The sequence below is a fragment of the Anser anser genome (assembly GCF_964211835.1).
Source record: "Anser anser genome assembly, chromosome: 23".
Classification (NCBI taxonomy): Eukaryota; Metazoa; Chordata; class Aves; order Anseriformes; family Anatidae; genus Anser; species Anser anser.
The window spans coordinates 2,038,346-2,054,057 of NC_139744.1; the positions used below are offsets into that span (position 1 = coordinate 2,038,346).

Sequence of the window (15,712 nt, forward strand, 5' to 3'; positions counted from 1 at the left end):
GGCGGAGGGGCTCGAAGGCCAGGAGGGGGGGACGGGGAGGGGGGGCCTGGCCCCCCCCGACCCCATACCCAGCGGGGCAGGGGGCACGAGGGCAGCCCCCGTTCCCCAAAATGTCCCCCGGCTGCGGCCACACGGCGGTGACACCGTGGCCGAATCCGGCCTGGTTGAGGGCATCCGCGTTCCCCAGGCGCAGGGAAGGGGAAACTGAGGCAGGAGCAGCAGCAGCAGCAGTAACAGCAGTAACAGCAGTAACAGCAGTAACAGCAGTAACAGCAGTAACAGCAGTAACAGCAGTAACAGCAGTAACAGCAGTAACAGCAGCAGCAGCAGTAACAGCAGTAACAGCAGCAGCAGCAGCAGCAGCAGCGAGAGGCGCCGGGGCCGGGCTGGGGCGGCTGCCGGCAGCTCCCTGCGTCACCTCCGTCCCGGCCCAACTGGTCCAGCCGGGCCCCGCCGCCGCGTCCCGGCTCACCCGCTGCCGCCGGCCCCGGGCGAAGCCTCCGCCACGCAGCGGCCGAGTCACCGGCGAGCGCCCGGCCGGCACCGGGGCACGGCCCAGCCCACGGTTGGGGGGTCCCCAGGATGCAGCCCCCCTCGGGGTTTGGGGTCTGTTGAGGTTTGGGGATACACCCTGCGCCCCCCGCTACCAGCCCCCGGGCGACCCTCGGCTGCAGCTGGCCGCGGGTACAGGCTGAGGTGGGAAATCGGGGTTCCCGGATGGAGGCGAGGGACAAAAAAAATCCTGCAAGAAAACGGGATTTGGTTTCCTTTGGTTTTTCTTTTTCTTTGGTTTTTCTTTGGTTTGTCTTGGGGAGCCAGAGCACGGCGAGAGCGCTGCCGGCACGAGGAGGAGAGGGGCACAGAGGGCGGCACGGCACGGCACGGTGGCATGGAACAGCCCAGCTGGGACAAGGGGCAAAAAATCCTGACCAAATTCCTTCTTGGTCAAGGTGAGGGGCCACAGGGAAGCCCAGCGTGGTGCTGTACCCCGGCACGTCCCCACCAGCCCAGCGCTGCCGTCCCCGCATGCCATGGGACACGGAGGCCACGACACCGCGCTCCCAGAGCCATCCTGCTCGGTGCTGCGGCTCCGCATTTCCAACCTGTGCCCCCCTTTCCACCCCTGAGGGCCGCTCCTGCTGCGGGTTGGAGCAGGAAAGGACCACGGGGACCCCGATTTGGGGCCGCAATGGGTTTCGCCCGCTGCTGGCGGAGAAGTGGGTGCAAGGCGCCGTGTCCCCGGGGCTGGCGAGGGGACGCCCTGCCCGGGCGTGCGTCGCAGCAGGGTGGAGGCCCCCGGGCCCTGCGCCGCCCTCGCCCGGCGTGCCGGGGAGATAAAGCAGCCTTTGCCCCCCCCGGGGACACGACGCCAGCGCTGAGCCGGGCGCTTCCCGGCGGCCGCACCCCGCTGGGTGGCCGTGACCCATCCGTGACAAACCCTGCTCCTCCCGGGGGACAACCAGGGCCCTGCCCGGCGCATGGGTGCCATGCAGCCGCTCCTACCACCGGCGCTGCCTTCCCCTTAGCTCTGCCCGCCCGCTGCCTCCTGCGCCCCCAAAGCCTTCCCCGCAGCTCTGGGGGCTCAGCACCGCGCCCCCCCCCCCCCCAGCCCGGCGCAGGGTGGGCAGAGCTGGGGACGCCCTGGTGCAAGGGGAGCTCGGTGGCAGGGTGGGGTGCTGGCAGCTTCCCCGCCGCCCCCTTCGCTCCTTTCCCTTCCCTTCCCTTCCCTCCCCCGGGGCCAACGCTATGATTCAGCCTCTCGGTTTCAGTCCTCGCAGCCAACTTCCAAGGGGAGCAGAAACGCGCCCGGCTCAGCAGGGAGGAGCGAGGCGGCCGCACGCTGCCTGCCCCTGGACGCCCCGTGCCCAGGGCGGGCACGGGCTTGTCGGCAGCGATGCAGCCCAGAACGGGGCCATCCTGCCCTGCCGCTCAGGACCAGCATCAGGGGGTGCTCATCGCGTGCCTCAGACAAGCAGCAGGGCGACGAACCCCAAGGACCGGTATTGGGGTGATGCGTGCAGCCCCCTCCCCAGCCGACCACCAGATGCTGCACGTGCTACTGGGGTGATGCACGGTGCCTCCAGCCACACCTGGCACAATTCAGGGGGTCCCAGCCCCCCCCAGGCATCCCCCTGCCCTTTTTTGGGGTCTTCCCTGCTTTGCTGGGGCACCCGGAACCCCTGCCTGCTGTGGGGCCTCTCCTACCACAGGCACACCCCAGCTCCAGGGAGCCCCAAGGCAGAGGCAGCTGTCAAAAGACCGGTCCGGATTTTATTAAAAGTTCAGCACCAGTAAAATAATAATTAAAAAAAAAAAAAAAGCAACTGTGCAAGACGGGAAGTATTAAATTAATGGAGCTTAAGGCTACGGAGGGCTGGCGTGGTGAGAGTTCAAGGCACACGCGGGGCACGGGCGATGCAGCCCCTCCAGGCTGCAGCCACGCGCTGGCACGGGGATGCTGCAGCACCGGGATCCCTTCTGCAGCCCCAGGACCCCCGCTGCAGCACCAGGACCCCCGCTGCAGCACCGGGCCATGGGCTCTGAGGGGGTCCAGGGCTCTGCGAGCTGCTGGTGGGATGCTGGAAGCCCCAGGGCAGGAGCCCCGGCTGAGCTCCGAGGATGCCCAGGACCGACGTGCGTCGCACCCAGCGCAGGGAAACCCACTGAACGCCTCGTGACAGCACAAGGGTTGGGTCCCGGCACCCATCCACAGCTCCTGGGGAGGAGCCAAGTGGGGACGGCAAACCCCAGTGCTGTGGGGGACTGCTGGCACCAGGGCTCCTGGGGACATCGGGGACGGGTGGCTCAGGGGGGCACCCTGCCAGGCACGGTGGTGCGGAGGTGCCACCACTCCACCGCTGGGACTCGGGGCAGCGGATGTCCAGGAGGCAGAGGCAGCCCTGCGGTGGGCACCGGGCAGGATCAGCCCTTCCCGGTGAGCCTGAGTTTCTGTGCAGCAGCTGGCAGGAGCCTGAAGCCCGGCGTCCCCAGGATGGCATCGCTGGGCCACCACCGTCCAGCTCCGTCAGGGCCGGGGTCCCCTTCGCCTGGCTCATCAGAGGCTCTCTGCAAACAAGGAGGGCTCGGTGGCACCAGGGGGCAGGCAGCGGCCACCCCACACCCCAAGGCACGATTCCCCCGGCCACGGCATCAGGAACCTTCGTCAGCTTTGTCCCCCTTGGTCTTGGGCTCCTGCCACCACTCCGCGAAGAAGCCTTCCTCGTAGTCGCCTTCGCCTTCAAACTCGCCGTCCGAGGGCAGGTCCCGCGGGTCCGGCTCCTCGCCGTCGTCCACCTCCATCTGCAGCACGGGACGGGGAGGAGGAAGCAGCGTGGACAAATGTGCGCCTACTACGGCCCCTTCTGGGGTCAGACCCCCAAGGAAGGACCCAAAAGCACCCAAAAGTGCCCCAAGCCAGGGCCGTCACCTACCTCATCATCAGCCTGCAGGTACTGCCTGGCGAAGTCCAGCATCTTCTTCTGGGCGGCTGTCCGGTTGTAGTAGCGCACGGCTTCCTGGGCACGGGGGGTGGAGCAGGGGCCACGTCAGCCCCCCCAAAATGCCCGAACCACAGGGTGGGGGCCTGGGGGGGGGGCTCTCACCGGCCGGGGCTCGAAGTCCTCCTCCTGCAGGTGCCAGCGCTCGCGGTGGAAGCGGTAGTAGACCAAGTTCTGCTGCATCACCGCATCGTCCGGGTCGAAGAGCATGTAGCTGGAGACGCTGCGCACCGCGTCCCGCACGTCGTTCACTGCGGGGAGCAGCGGCGGCATGACATGGGGAAGGGTGACACGGGGGGGGGTGACACCAGCACACCCAGGGGCGCAGCCCCCCCAGCTCCCGGCTGGCACTCACGCTTGTAGTAGGCGAACTGCAGGTAGTGGTACATGGTGGCCACGAACTTCTCCACGAAGTAGCCGCCCACGTTGGGGGTCAGCTCGGTCTCGCAGTCCACCTTGCACTGCAGCACGCTCACAAAGTGATCTGGGGAGAGGTGTCAGAGGGTGTTGTGCCCCAAACCGGCCCCCCAGCCCCACCGCCTGCCCACCCACCCACCTGCGATGGCGGGGTAGAAGTCCTTGAACTCCTGCAGCTCGTAGGCACCCTCGCAGCCGGCCAGGCAGTCCTCGTACGCCTTGTAGTACTCGGCCAGCGCCTGCTCCATGTCGGCTGCGCTGCTCCGGAAATCCCCGTTGTTGTACAGCTTCACCGACCGCACGAAAATCGGCTGCAGGGGACCGAGAGGGCTCCGCTCATCTCCTCGCCGAGCGCTGAGCACGGTGCCCAGCCCCACGCCGGGTGGCGCAGACACCAGACCTGCCTTGCTCCCCCGGGCACAGCTTCATCCCAGGCACCGGCCCCACAGAGATGCTTTTTTGGGGCAGGAAGGTTGGCAAGCCAGGGCTCAGCTGGGCTCGATGCCTCTGTGTTCAGCAGGATGGGCTTCGCCAGCCAGGCACGCACCGAGCTCCTGTCCCCACGGGGTGTCCCTGTCCCACCCCAGCCCCGTCCCCCCCTCACCTCATAGGGCTGAGCCTCCAGGTCGACGAGGTACTCGTCCACATCCACCATCGTCCTGTAATAGTTCAGGTACTTCAAGGTCATCTCGTGCTTGGGGTTCTTCTGCAGGAAGGTGTGAGCAGCGGACACCGCCTTCTCGATCTTGTTGGACTGGGGAGAAGAGGAAGAGCGGGGGCATGGGGGACGGGCTGGCGGGGGCAGCCGGGGCGATGCTGCAGCTGCGGGGGCTCGGCACCCAGCACCACAGCCCAGCCAGAGCCCCAGGGCAGCACAGGGAAGTGGCCCAGGGCAGAAGGCTGCTCCTCAGCAGGGGATAGCCCAGCGCCCACGGTGCCAGCCCCAAGCCCAATCGTCCCCTGGCAGCAGTGGCTGGACAGGATGCAGGACCACAGACAAGGCAGATAAATCCAGCTGATGCAACCGCTTGTATTGAGACGTGTCAGCCTCTCTCCCCGTGTCCATGGTGGGAGCAGGGACGGCTCTGCCCCTTGGGGACCCCCGTGTCCCAGCGGCAGCGATCCACGTGGCTCGGGTTTGTCCCACGTGTCCCCTCTTCTCCAGCACTGCCGCCAGCCCAGCGAGCTGCCCCCACGCTTCTGCTGCTTTTCTGAGCTCTCAGGTTGCAATTTCGGGGAATTGAGATTGGGGGGGTTGGACGAAGCATCCATTACATGGATTTTAGCCAGAGCAACCGAGAGGAAAACACATTAAGTATCTAGGCCAGGCTGTCCCCTCGTCACTGCCAGGTGAGGGGGGCAGCAGCGCCGAGGACTAAAGCAGCCTCTGCACCAGCAGCCAGCCCAGCCTGCGGCGCAGCGGGGGCCCAGCACACTCGTGGCATCTGGGGAGGGAGAGCGTCCCCTGCCAGCACAGCTCTGGCAAGGGAGGACACCTCAAACCGACCCCTCCACGTGTGCACCGTGAGCCTGGGCAAGCGCCTCTCCCCGATGGAGCATCCCGACACGCGTCCTGCAGTGGTCAGCACTGCTGGATCCGCCAGCTCGGGCCATGCTCCACCAGCTGGGGCGGCTCCTCTGTCCCCCTCCCCAGGCAATGCTCTGCCCCGCTGGGGGGCCTTGGGGAAGTCTGTGTACAGCAGCAATGCCAGAGGCAGAACGTAGGCACTGCTGACCTGGAGAAATTCCGTATCTCCCAGGAAAACCTCTCCATGTGGGCCAGGGGCACCCACGAAGAGCTGTGCTGGGGGATGCTCGTACCCACAGCAGGATGGGGGACATGGGGAGCCCCCAAGAAACCCCCAGAAGGGGCTGCGAGAGGAGGGGACCAGGGCCATGCAAGGCTGTGGAGGGGGGGCAGCCACGAGGGCCCCCAGATGCAGGCACACCCCCTCACATCCTGCCTGATGCGTCCCAGATGCCGCTGACGTGCCACAGCGCAGGGGCAGGATGGAGGAGCCCGGGGAGGGGGGATGCCAGGCGGGGGGTACGGGGTGGGGGCTGCAGGATGGGGAGCGCAGCGGGATGCAGGATGGACGGGAGCGGGATTTGGGGGGGGGGGTGCAGAGTGGAGATGCGGGATGGGGCGATGCAGGATGGGGGTGTCCACGGGGAGGCGCAGGATGAGGGGCGCAAACTGGGGGGGGTGCAGGGCTGGGGTGTGGGACAGAGCTGCAGGATGAGAGGCAGAGGAGGGGGCTGTGCAGGATGGGGGGGGGGAAGGAGGTGAGGGCAGGACCAGAGCGCTGCAGGACGCCCACTCCCCCCCCCCCAAATCAGGGCAGCCCCCGGCTCCCCGCACGCCCCCTGCGCTCCCCGTTGCGCGGCATTTGCGCCCCCCGCGGGCCGCCGCGCCGCCTCACCTTGAAGAGCGCGTAGTGCAGGTACTGGTAGGGCAGGCGGCGCTGAAAATCGCGCAGCGTCTGCGCGGGGGGGTAGCGCAGCTGGAAGACGGGGAGGCCGCGCTTGCAGGCGCGCAGGCAGCCGGCGCGGCGCAGCAGCCTCCCGAAGAGCTGCAGCTCCCGCTCCCACTCCCGCTCCGCGGGGTCCCCCTCGGCGGGGGGGTCCTCGGCGGGGCCCCCCTCGGCCGCGCAGCGGCGGTGGCAGTGCGCTTCGCTGTCGCGCAGCAGGCGGTGGAGGCGCAGGCTGGCCTCCAGCTCCCGGGCGCTCTCCGCCCAGTGCGCGCCCGCGTATTGCGCCAGCGCCCGGGCGTATGCGCGCTGCAGGGGCTCCAGCGCGGCTGCGGGAAAGCCGCGCACGCTGTACTCCTCGTACTGCGCCGCGCAAGGCTCCTCCGCCACCGCCGCCAGCAGCAGCAGCAGCGGCAGCGCCAGCGCCGCGCCGCCCATCCCCGCAGCCGCCGCGCAATTGCCCGCGCAGCGCCGCGCAGCGCCCCGCGCAAGGGGCGGGCGGGCGGGGAAGGGGAAAGGGGAAGGGAAGGAAGGGGCGGTGCGCCCCCGCCGGGCGCGCAGGGTCTTAGTGCGGCTCTGCGCGGCTGGCGCAAGGCCCGCGGGGGGCTGCGCGCTGCGCGCAAGGAGGAGCGAGGGGTCGGGGAGGTGCTGGATGGGGGGCGGGGGGGCGGGGGGGGATGCGCCCTCTGCTGCGCCCTCTGCTGCGCCTCCCCGGGGATGCGCCCGGAGCGGGGGGTGCCGGGGTGAGCTGGGGGTTGCAGCTCCTGGGAAGGCTCCGGGGTGCGCTCGGGGCTGTTTGTGCGCAGCTTTTTCCCTCCCCGGCCACGCCGTGCCCGGTTCTTGTTTCGCTGCTGGCTAGTGGCGAGCTGGCGGCCGCTCGCCCTGCACCGTGCCAGACCCCGGGGCTGAGCCGTGCCAGGCCTCGGCACGGCCACGCTGGCCCCAGCCCAAGCCCAGAGCGTCGCTGCCGCTGGACAGTGGCTCTGAGAGCTGTGGCGGCGCAGGGCAGGAGCCAGGGAGCTGCTGAGATTCTTGGCTGTGGGGCAGAGGCCGTTAGCAGTGCCCAGCACCTCCCTGCAAACGAGCAGCTCGCCAGCACGCCGGCTGGGATGCCAGCCCGTTGGGATGCCAGCCCCCTGAGTAAGCGCTCACACACCCCAGAGTCAGACCCTGACCCTGCTGTGCCGTGGGGAGAGCCCCGAGTCCCCCCAAGCCATGCCAAGGTGGCTTGGCCCAAGCACGGACCCTCAGGGACTCACAGAGCACCCTAGGTCTGGGCTCTGGGCAGCTGATGCTGCTTTCTTTGAGCCCCTGCTCTCAGCAGCAGCACCACCGTGCCTCCGAGAGGCTGGGATTTGGTTCAGATCCAGAGCTTGTCATATTTCCTACCTGGGGCTTGCAGAGGGCCCTTACCACGGCGCCCGACTTTTGCCAGCAGTTTTTGGGGACAGGAGGGATGTGGGGCAACACGTGTACGAGCTCTCGATGCCACTCCTATCTGTGAAAGTCTGCTACAGGGACAGTTTCACATTTTTAATCATTGCCATTCAGTAAAAGATCTGTCAGTGGCAGACTGAAGAGCAGTAGGTGTTATTAAAACCGTTAGTTCCTTGTATTTACTATTCCTAAGTGCTGGGGGCTGAGGAGCAGCGTCCTGAGCCGCGGGTGCTGGGAGGAGCGCAGGCAGCACTAGGACCCGGAGCGGCTGCTGGGATGGGACCTCCAGCTGCACAAACTTGCTTCCAAATAGGTCTCTTCAGCTTTTTCCTTTGCAGAAAGAACTGCCTAGGGAAAAAAAAAAAAAAAAAAAAAGATGGGGGGGTGAGGGGGGGAAGTCCTGACGTGGAGCTTTGCTGCTGTGACTTTTTCCGCCTGCCCCACTGCCGCCGGCTCGGGGAATTGCCCCGGCGGTGCAGTGGGGAGGCTGGTGGAGGGCAGCACGGCTGGGCCCCGTTACACGTGTACAGAAATGCAGCTGGGCCGGGCTGAGCTCGCATCGGCGCGGGAGAGGGGCCGGGGAGGCCCCACCTCTGCGCCTTCCCCTCCGCTGAGCCTTTCCACCGGCCGCAGCCTCCCAGCGCCATGGCCTTGGGCAGCCTCGTCCTCCTCCTGAGCCTCCTGGGGGTCCTGGGGCTGGGCGACCCCGGCCCCCTGGAAGACGTGGTGATAGACAGATACTATATCCCCAAAATCTGCCTGCGGGAAGTCCAGATGGGGGATTTCATTCGCTACCACTACAATGGGACCTTTAAAGATGGCAAAAAGTTTGACTCCAGGTATTGCCCTTGGTTCTTTACCAGCTGCATGCGGCCCCAGCCGGGGCTCCCCGGCCGCCCCACGCGGTGGGGAATCCTGCATGCTGCCCCCAGCCCCCCTGCGTGTCACCCCACTGCAGCCCCAAGGGCCAGGGGATGCTTGTTCCCGTCAGCCCCGTGCCTGCATTGCTCGGTGCCCCGCAGCTTTGACCCCAAGGGGGGATTTTGGGGGTGCCTGTGGTGGGGCTGAGACCCGGGTGGCCACAAGGGAGCTGCCCAGGACGGCACAGCCCGGCCGGGGCTGCAGCCCCCAGCCCAGCCCCGTTTCTGAGCCTGCAGCCTCCGGGTGCAAGCCCATCTCAGGCAGGGGCAGGATCAGGCCCTAACTGAGATGCTTTGCACTCCAGGCGTGTGCTTGCATGTACTGCACAGGCAGAGAAAATACCTGAAGCACTTTGAGACGTGGCAGCGGCGAAATCCCTTCGTTACCTAACAGGCTTCGGTTCTTGCTGGTCGTAGTTTTCCTCGGCCTGTGCACCGATCCTGCTCTGCTCACGCTGGTTATAAACCAGGGTTTATGATGGTGCAGTTCCTGATCTGCACCAAGGCGAGGAGGGGTAGGATCAGGCACAGGGCAAAAGCACAGGACCAAAGGGGGCTGTGCTGGAGCTCAGCCCCAGCTCAGCTCGGGAACAAAAACTTTCCAGCTGGGCATTCTTCAGACCCCTGAAAAGCAGAGGGATTCTGCTCCTGGCTCAGCGTGTCTCGATTTTCTTGCAAGCGTGAATGGGAGAGAAAGTAAATCAGCCACGCGCTGCCACTCCTGCTGCTGCAAGCCCCAAACGCGATGGGAGCCTGGGGAATTCTGCTGCTAAAATAATTCTTTGTCCTGAGGACTGCAGCGTGCTTCCAGGAGAAGCATTCACTGCACATGAAACGGGATGAAGGGTTTCCCTTTATCTGAACGGGCCCCCAGCTGCTTCCCGGAGCCTGTGTTTTGAGATTTAAAAAAAAAATAAAAACAAATTTGCAGTTTAAAAACGAGGCCTGGGACTTCTTCTTTCCTCCTCGCTGCAAACGTGGCACACGCAAAATTACAGGGAAGCAACAGCAAGCCCGGCAGCTCGCAGACCTCCAGGCCAGATTGCCGTGCGAAATTTGCGAGGATATTTACGTGTTCAGCCCCAAATAAAGTCATTTCCTGCCTCCTCTGCACCCGCAGGGCCTGATCCTGCACTCCCCCACCTCCGAGGGTGCAGGCCAGAGCCCCGGTGGGTGTCGAGGGAGGCCGCTGCACCGCGGGCAGGGCAGGATTGATCCCTGGGAGCTCCGTGCTTGCTGCGGGGTCGGGGCGTGGGCTCTGTCTGCACCTGGGGACCTGGATGGGGTTGGGGGGGCCCCGATCCCAGCGAGACGTGGGGGAACCTCGAGCCTGGTGCCCTGAGACAGGGGCTGGGGGATGCTTCCTTACCGTGAATTGCAGACCTGGGAGAGAGCCCAGGCTTAGCAGGGGCACCGCACAGCCCGCCATCATCATTGCCGTGGGGTAGGAGATTTGGGCACGTTTTTGGCTAAAAAAGCACATTTGCAAAGCTACAAATTCAGCGTGGGTGCTCAGGGCGAGGCGGAGGGAGCTGCTCAGCCCCGTGGGTTACAGTCTGCCCTTCAGCGCACGGTGCTGACGGGTCTGTCCCTTCGCCCCCAGCTACGACCGAGGGGCCACGGTGGCCGGCGTGGTGGGCGTCGGGCGGCTGATCACCGGCATGGACCGGGGGCTGCAGGGCATGTGCGTGAACGAGCGGCGTCACCTCATCGTGCCCCCCCACCTGGGCTACGGCAGCATCGGCGTGGGTAAGGGGCTGCGGGGGGACGGAGGGGGCAAACCTGCAAAGCTCGCGTTGTGAGGGGGGGGATGGAGAATTGGCACCCACCCGGCAGGCGCTGGGGAAGGATGGAGCCATTGCTGGGACGCTAAAAGGTGAGCATGAGTGGTGCCTGGGCAGGGCTTTGCAGGGAAGGATGGTCTCTGTGCATGCACCGTGCTGCTTTCCAGGGTGGACACGGGGCTAACACCTGGCTTCCCTGCAAAGAAAACCCCACAGCAGCATTTAGGGCACCCCCAAAAGCCCAGCAATTGCCTTCCCCCATGCAAAAATGTCTCCATGGAAGCCACTGGAAGGGTTTGAGCTCAGAGCTGCACCAGGCAGGTTGGGTCCCCATCCACCAGCACCCTCCAGGAGCTCAGGGACAACAGGCATTAGGGGACAAAGGTCCTCCCTTGTCCTGCTCGGTGGAGGTGGGAGGGAAGATGCCACATGTGCTTCAGAGCTCTGCGTTTGCGTGCAGCAGGGCGGCCACCCTTGCCTTGCTCTCCCCTAACCCTCTCTCTGCCCTCGCTGCCGCCCCTTTAGCGGGGCTGATCCCCCCAGACGCCACCTTGTATTTCGACGTGGTCATGCTGGACATCTGGAACAAGAACGACAAGCTGCAGATCACCACCCTGTCCAAACCCGAGCACTGCAACCGCACGGTGGAGAACTCGGACTTCGTGCGGTACCACTACAACGGCACGCTGCTCGATGGCACCCCCTTCGACTCCAGGTACGGGGTGCCGGCACTGGGGGCACGGGGAACGGTGGGGACCGGGGGATGCTGGCCTGGGGCAGGACTTGGGAGCCCCCCTTTCAGGCTGGGGGGGCTGGCGTGGCCCCAAAGCCGTTCTCCTCATTCCCCCTCATCAGCTACAGCAAGGACAGCACCTACGACACCTACGTGGGCACCGGGTGGCTGATCAAGGGCATGGACCAGGGGCTGCTGGGCATGTGTGCCGGGGAGAAGAGAAGCATCATCATCCCCCCGTTCCTGGCCTACGGGGAGAAGGGCTATGGTAAGCCAGGCATCACCCCATTGAGCCTGCTCGGGGAGCGGGACCCCCATCCAGGCTGACCCGTGCCCCCTCCCCAGGGACCGTGATCCCACCGCAAGCCTCGCTGGTGTTCAGCGTGCTGCTGGTGGACTTCCACAACCCCAAGGACGGCGTCTTCCTGGAGCACCTGGAGGTGCCGGAGTCCTGCAAGCGCAGGGCCGTGACCGGGGACTTTGTGCGCTACCACTACAACGGCACGCTGATGGACGGGACGCTCTTCGACTCCAGGTACGGGGCGAGGAAGCAGGGTGATGCCCCCATGCACGCTTGGTCCCTTCCCACCCCACATCCAGCAGCAAGGAGAAGCTGGAAAATCCCGGGGAAGCTGGGAGGAGAGGGTGGTAATGAGTATGGAAAAGGATTTAAAAAAAAAAAAAGTCATTACCAAATGGAGCGAGGTTTGGTGGGAGCAGGGCCACGTGCTGGGTGCTCGGGCCGGTTCCCTCACCCGACAGCGCCGTGGGCTTCTGTCCCTGCAGCTACTCCCGCAATCACACCTACAACACCTACATCGGGAAGGGCTACATCATCCCCGGCATGGACCAGGGCCTGCAAGGGGTCTGCATGGGGGAGAGGAGGCGGGTGGTCATCCCCCCCCACCTGGCCTACGGCGAGAACGGAGCAGGTGAGGGGCGCGCGGCGCGGACCCGCGGCATCGCTGGGTCGCGCCAGCCCGGTGGAAGGAAAGCAGGGAAGGTTTTTCCCAGCTCCGTGCTCACCCAGCTGAGATCTCGCTGCTCCTCTTCCAGGGGACAAAATCCCCGGCTCAGCCGTGCTCATCTTCGACGTCCACGTCATTGACTTCCACAACCCGGCCGACCCGGTGGAGATTGAGACCGTGTACCGGCCCGAGGGCTGCAACGTCACCACCCGCAACAGGGACTTCGTCCGCTACCACTACAACTGCTCCCTGCTGGACGGCACCAAGCTCTTCTCCTCGTGCGTGCACCGGGACGTCGGCTGCGCGGCCACGGGGCAGCAGGGTGTGGGGGGGGGGCGCAGGATTTCGGGGCACGGGAGGGAAGGTGCAGGATTTCGGTGCGCGGCAGGACCCCCCCGCTGGATCCAAGGGGGTTTCTCAGCCGCTTGGTTCTTCTCTGTGCCCCCTGCAGCCACGACTACGGGAGCCCCCAGGAGGTGACTCTGGGGGCCAACAAGGTGATCGAGGGTCTCAACAGCGGCCTCCTCGACATGTGCGCCGGGGAGAGGCGGGTGCTCATCATCCCCCCGCACCTGGGCCACGGGGAGAGCGGAGGTAGGGGAACGGCACCACAGCCACGTCAGCAAAGCAAACCAAGGGTTTCCGAAACCCTCTGGGTCTCCCTCACCTCCGTTTTCCTTGCTGGAGGCTGGAAGGCTTTCGCCCGTCGGGGGCCGGAGGTTTTCTGAGCTGCCCATCAGGTGCGAGAGCCCTCGCTTGTTTTCCAGCCCGGGGGGTGCCAGGCAGCGCCGTGCTCCGCTTCGAGGTGGAGCTGATCTCCATGGAGGAGGGGGTTCCCGAAGGCTACCTCTTCATCTGGCACGGGGACCCGCCGGAGAACCTCTACGAGCAGATGGACCTCAACAAGGACGGGCAGATCCCCGCCGATGAGGTGCCCAAACCTCACGGGGGCTTGTGGGGTGCGGGAGGACATGGGGGGGGCACGGGGAGCCCACCCATGGGGGCAGCACCCAAAGGATGCTGCTGATCCCAAGCACCTGGGAGCACAAAGGGCCGGGCAGGAAAAATGCCCAGGCCTGGAGCATCGCTGCTGGAAACGGGGTGCAGCAGGGCTGGGGCAGCGAGGGCAGCCCCTTCTCTTGTCCCTGCTGCTGCCCGGAGCAGAGCAGCATCCCGTCCCTTCTCCCCCCCTGCAGTTCTCCACCTTCATCCTGACCCAAGTGGCAGAAGGGAAGGGGCGCCTCATGCCCAGCTCCGACCCCGAGAAAGTCATCGCTGACATGTTCAAGAACCAGGACCGCAACCAGGACGGGAAGATCACGGCCGAGGAGCTGAAGCTGAAGTCGGACGAGGACCAGGAGAAGATCCACGAGGAGCTGTGAGGTGCAGCCCCCGCTCCCCCCGGGGACAGGACTGCCCTTTGCCGTGCCACGGCCGGGCTCCCCAGGAAGCCAGCTGGGAACCTGCCCCTGCCCCTTGCAAGGGGAAAAAAAAAAAAAACAATGTGCCCCCCATTATTTGAGGGGGTTTTGATGTGTTCCTCACGGACAGGAAAACTCACCAGCCCCCAGGTAACGCGCCCAGACCAGAAGGTGGGAAGCACCCACAGTCTTGGGCATCTCGGTGCCCCCCTGGGGGGGCAGTGCCTGCATTTCCCCACCCTGCCCCGTGTCCCCCCCCCACGCAGCTCCAGCAAACATCTCCTGCCCTCAGGCTGGACCAAGCCACGCCAGGGCCGTTCCCTCAAGCCTTGCCCCATGTCCCCTCTGCTGTCGGCTCTGCCCCGAGCCTTGCTTCGACCCCTCTGCTCTTGGTGCCCCGCGGGGGGGTCGGGGCAGTGGCACCCCCTCCCCGGGCTGTCCCTGAGCTCCGCTCCCTTGTCCTTGGCCAGCGACTGCACCTCCTGCGATGCCTCTGGGCCCGCGCAGGGAAGGGGGGAGCTTCCCCTCCATCTCCTCGGCAGTATTGCTGTAGTTTAGGGTTGTGGTTTTTTTTTTTTGTGGGTTTTGTTTGTTTTTGTTAAATACACACGTATAAAAATCTTTAAAGGAGAAGAGAAATAAAGAGGGGCCTTCCCTGCTGGTCCCTGCTGCTGGCCCAGCCTCTGCTTCCCCTGGGACACAGGCTGGAGGCGGCTCAGGTTCCCAGGATAAAACCCTGATGCCTCACGGGCATCCCCTGCTTCGGTGTCTGGGCCCCTTGGGACAGCTGGGAGCAGATGAACCGCTGCCAGCCTGGAGAACAGGGAATCCTCTCCTGCCCCGGCCCTCAGGGAGCAGCAGGCTGGTCCTCAGCCTCCTCATCCTCCCCACCCCGCGGCCACGGCCAGCAGGGATCGGGAAAAATCAGCCCGATTTGATTTCGATGCCTAAATGCAGCTAATTTAACGGCGCTCTCAGGTCTGTCCCAGCACGTCCCCATCACCTTCCCGCCGGCTCCGAGAGCTTTTGCACAGCGTGACCTTGCGGAGAGAGATTAAAAAAATGCGAGAACAGAAACTGTGCAAAGGGTCAGAGTGAGCCCCTCTAACGATGACTTCTACGTGGCACCAAATAAACAATTTCAACTGGTTTCCAGAAAGCTTCCCTCTGCGTCAGGTTACTTTGCAATGAAACATTCACGTTTGGCCGGGCAATGGTGCAAGGAGAGCTCACCTGGGTCTTTTATTTCCTCTAAGCGAAGGGAGCCTGCGCTGTTCACCAGGTAGATGTTCTCAGCCCACGACACGGAGGGCAGCGAGCGAGCCGAGAGCTGAACCCGGAGCTCGCAAGCCAGAAGGTGCCACCACTCACATGCTGCAGGGGACAGGCTGCGGACCGGGGCTGGACCCTAATATTCCCCAAGCAGCCTTACCGCAGCTCGCACCGCAAGGTGCAGGTCCCTGCCGTCGGCACAGCAGGCACCAGGGTGGGGTGAGAGCAGTTTCCCACAGCAGGGTCTCAATTTGCCGCTCGCAATCAGGGCTGTCAGAGTTTTCCTCTTCATTAACATCATCAGAGGTTCCACAAAAATAAGAGGGCTTCTTTCTACTGCTGCTCCAAGAGCCCAGAACCAGCCCAGCAGTTTCAGATGGAATCACCGTTACCTAAAATGCTCCTCAAAACCCTACACGCCGCAGCTGGCCGCTCCTTCCCGATCCCACCCACGGGCTCCAAACACACCACTCCCAGCCCCAGCCACACCGCAGCGCTTGCCCAAACCCTGCCAGCCCGATGCTCATCAGACAAACTCACTTCTTGTTTTCCGAAGCAATGCCAGACGAGCTCCAGGGAACAGCAGGAACGACTGGAAAAGGTTGTTTTTTTTTTACAGCAAAAGCTGTAACACGCTTCCACTCAGTGCTGTGGCTAATGGGGAACCCAATGGATCTGCTCCCCCTACAGCAAGCAGACCTGCCCTGGGAGATGCCATCCCTTCTCCAGCACTTGCGGTCCCCAGCACCCACCTCCTCAGAGGCTGCAGATCCTTCCCTTCCCTTCCCTTCC

At 64.9% G+C, this 15,712-nt stretch overlaps 2 protein-coding genes across 2 annotated transcripts; one reads left to right on the forward strand and one right to left on the reverse strand.

The window, feature by feature from the left end:
• Positions 1–2,251: 2,251 nt before the first annotated feature.
• P3H4 (prolyl 3-hydroxylase family member 4 (inactive)) lies at positions 2,252–6,906 on the reverse strand. The gene is made up of 8 exons (XM_083809244.1): positions 6,338–6,906; positions 4,519–4,668; positions 4,054–4,225; positions 3,853–3,981; positions 3,603–3,748; positions 3,432–3,515; positions 3,159–3,300; positions 2,252–3,066 (listed from the first exon to the last, which is right to left on the reverse strand). The coding sequence occupies exons 1-8, from the start codon at positions 6,821–6,823 to the stop codon at positions 3,056–3,058; spliced, it is 1,320 nt and encodes a 439-aa protein (XP_083665370.1). The 5' UTR covers positions 6,824–6,906; the 3' UTR covers positions 2,252–3,055.
• A 1,337-nt stretch (positions 6,907–8,243) lies between these two features.
• On the forward strand, positions 8,244–14,798 carry FKBP10 (FKBP prolyl isomerase 10). The gene is made up of 10 exons (XM_083809484.1): positions 8,244–8,661; positions 10,346–10,491; positions 11,052–11,241; positions 11,382–11,527; positions 11,605–11,794; positions 12,046–12,191; positions 12,316–12,505; positions 12,679–12,821; positions 12,995–13,158; positions 13,424–14,798. The coding sequence occupies exons 1-10, from the start codon at positions 8,468–8,470 to the stop codon at positions 13,607–13,609; spliced, it is 1,695 nt and encodes a 564-aa protein (XP_083665610.1). The 5' UTR covers positions 8,244–8,467; the 3' UTR covers positions 13,610–14,798.
• The last annotated feature ends 914 nt before the right edge of the window (positions 14,799–15,712 follow it).

Coding starts and splice junctions, on each gene's coding strand:
- P3H4 (XM_083809244.1), bottom strand. CDS start 6,823: ATGGGCGGCGCGGCGCTGGCGCTGCCGCTGCTGCTGCTGCTGGCGGCG. Junction 3,749..3,852: donor GCAGTTCGCCTACTACAAGC/GTGAGTGCCAGC, acceptor TGCTCCCCGCAG/TGAACGACGTGCGGGACGCG. Junction 3,301..3,431: donor ACCTGCAGGCTGATGATGAG/GTAGGTGACGGC, acceptor CCCGTGCTGCAG/ATGGAGGTGGACGACGGCGA.
- FKBP10 (XM_083809484.1), top strand. CDS start 8,468: ATGGCCTTGGGCAGCCTCGTCCTCCTCCTGAGCCTCCTGGGGGTCCTG. Junction 11,795..12,045: donor GGGACGCTCTTCGACTCCAG/GTACGGGGCGAG, acceptor CTGTCCCTGCAG/CTACTCCCGCAATCACACCT. Junction 12,506..12,678: donor GGCACCAAGCTCTTCTCCTC/GTGCGTGCACCG, acceptor TGCCCCCTGCAG/CCACGACTACGGGAGCCCCC.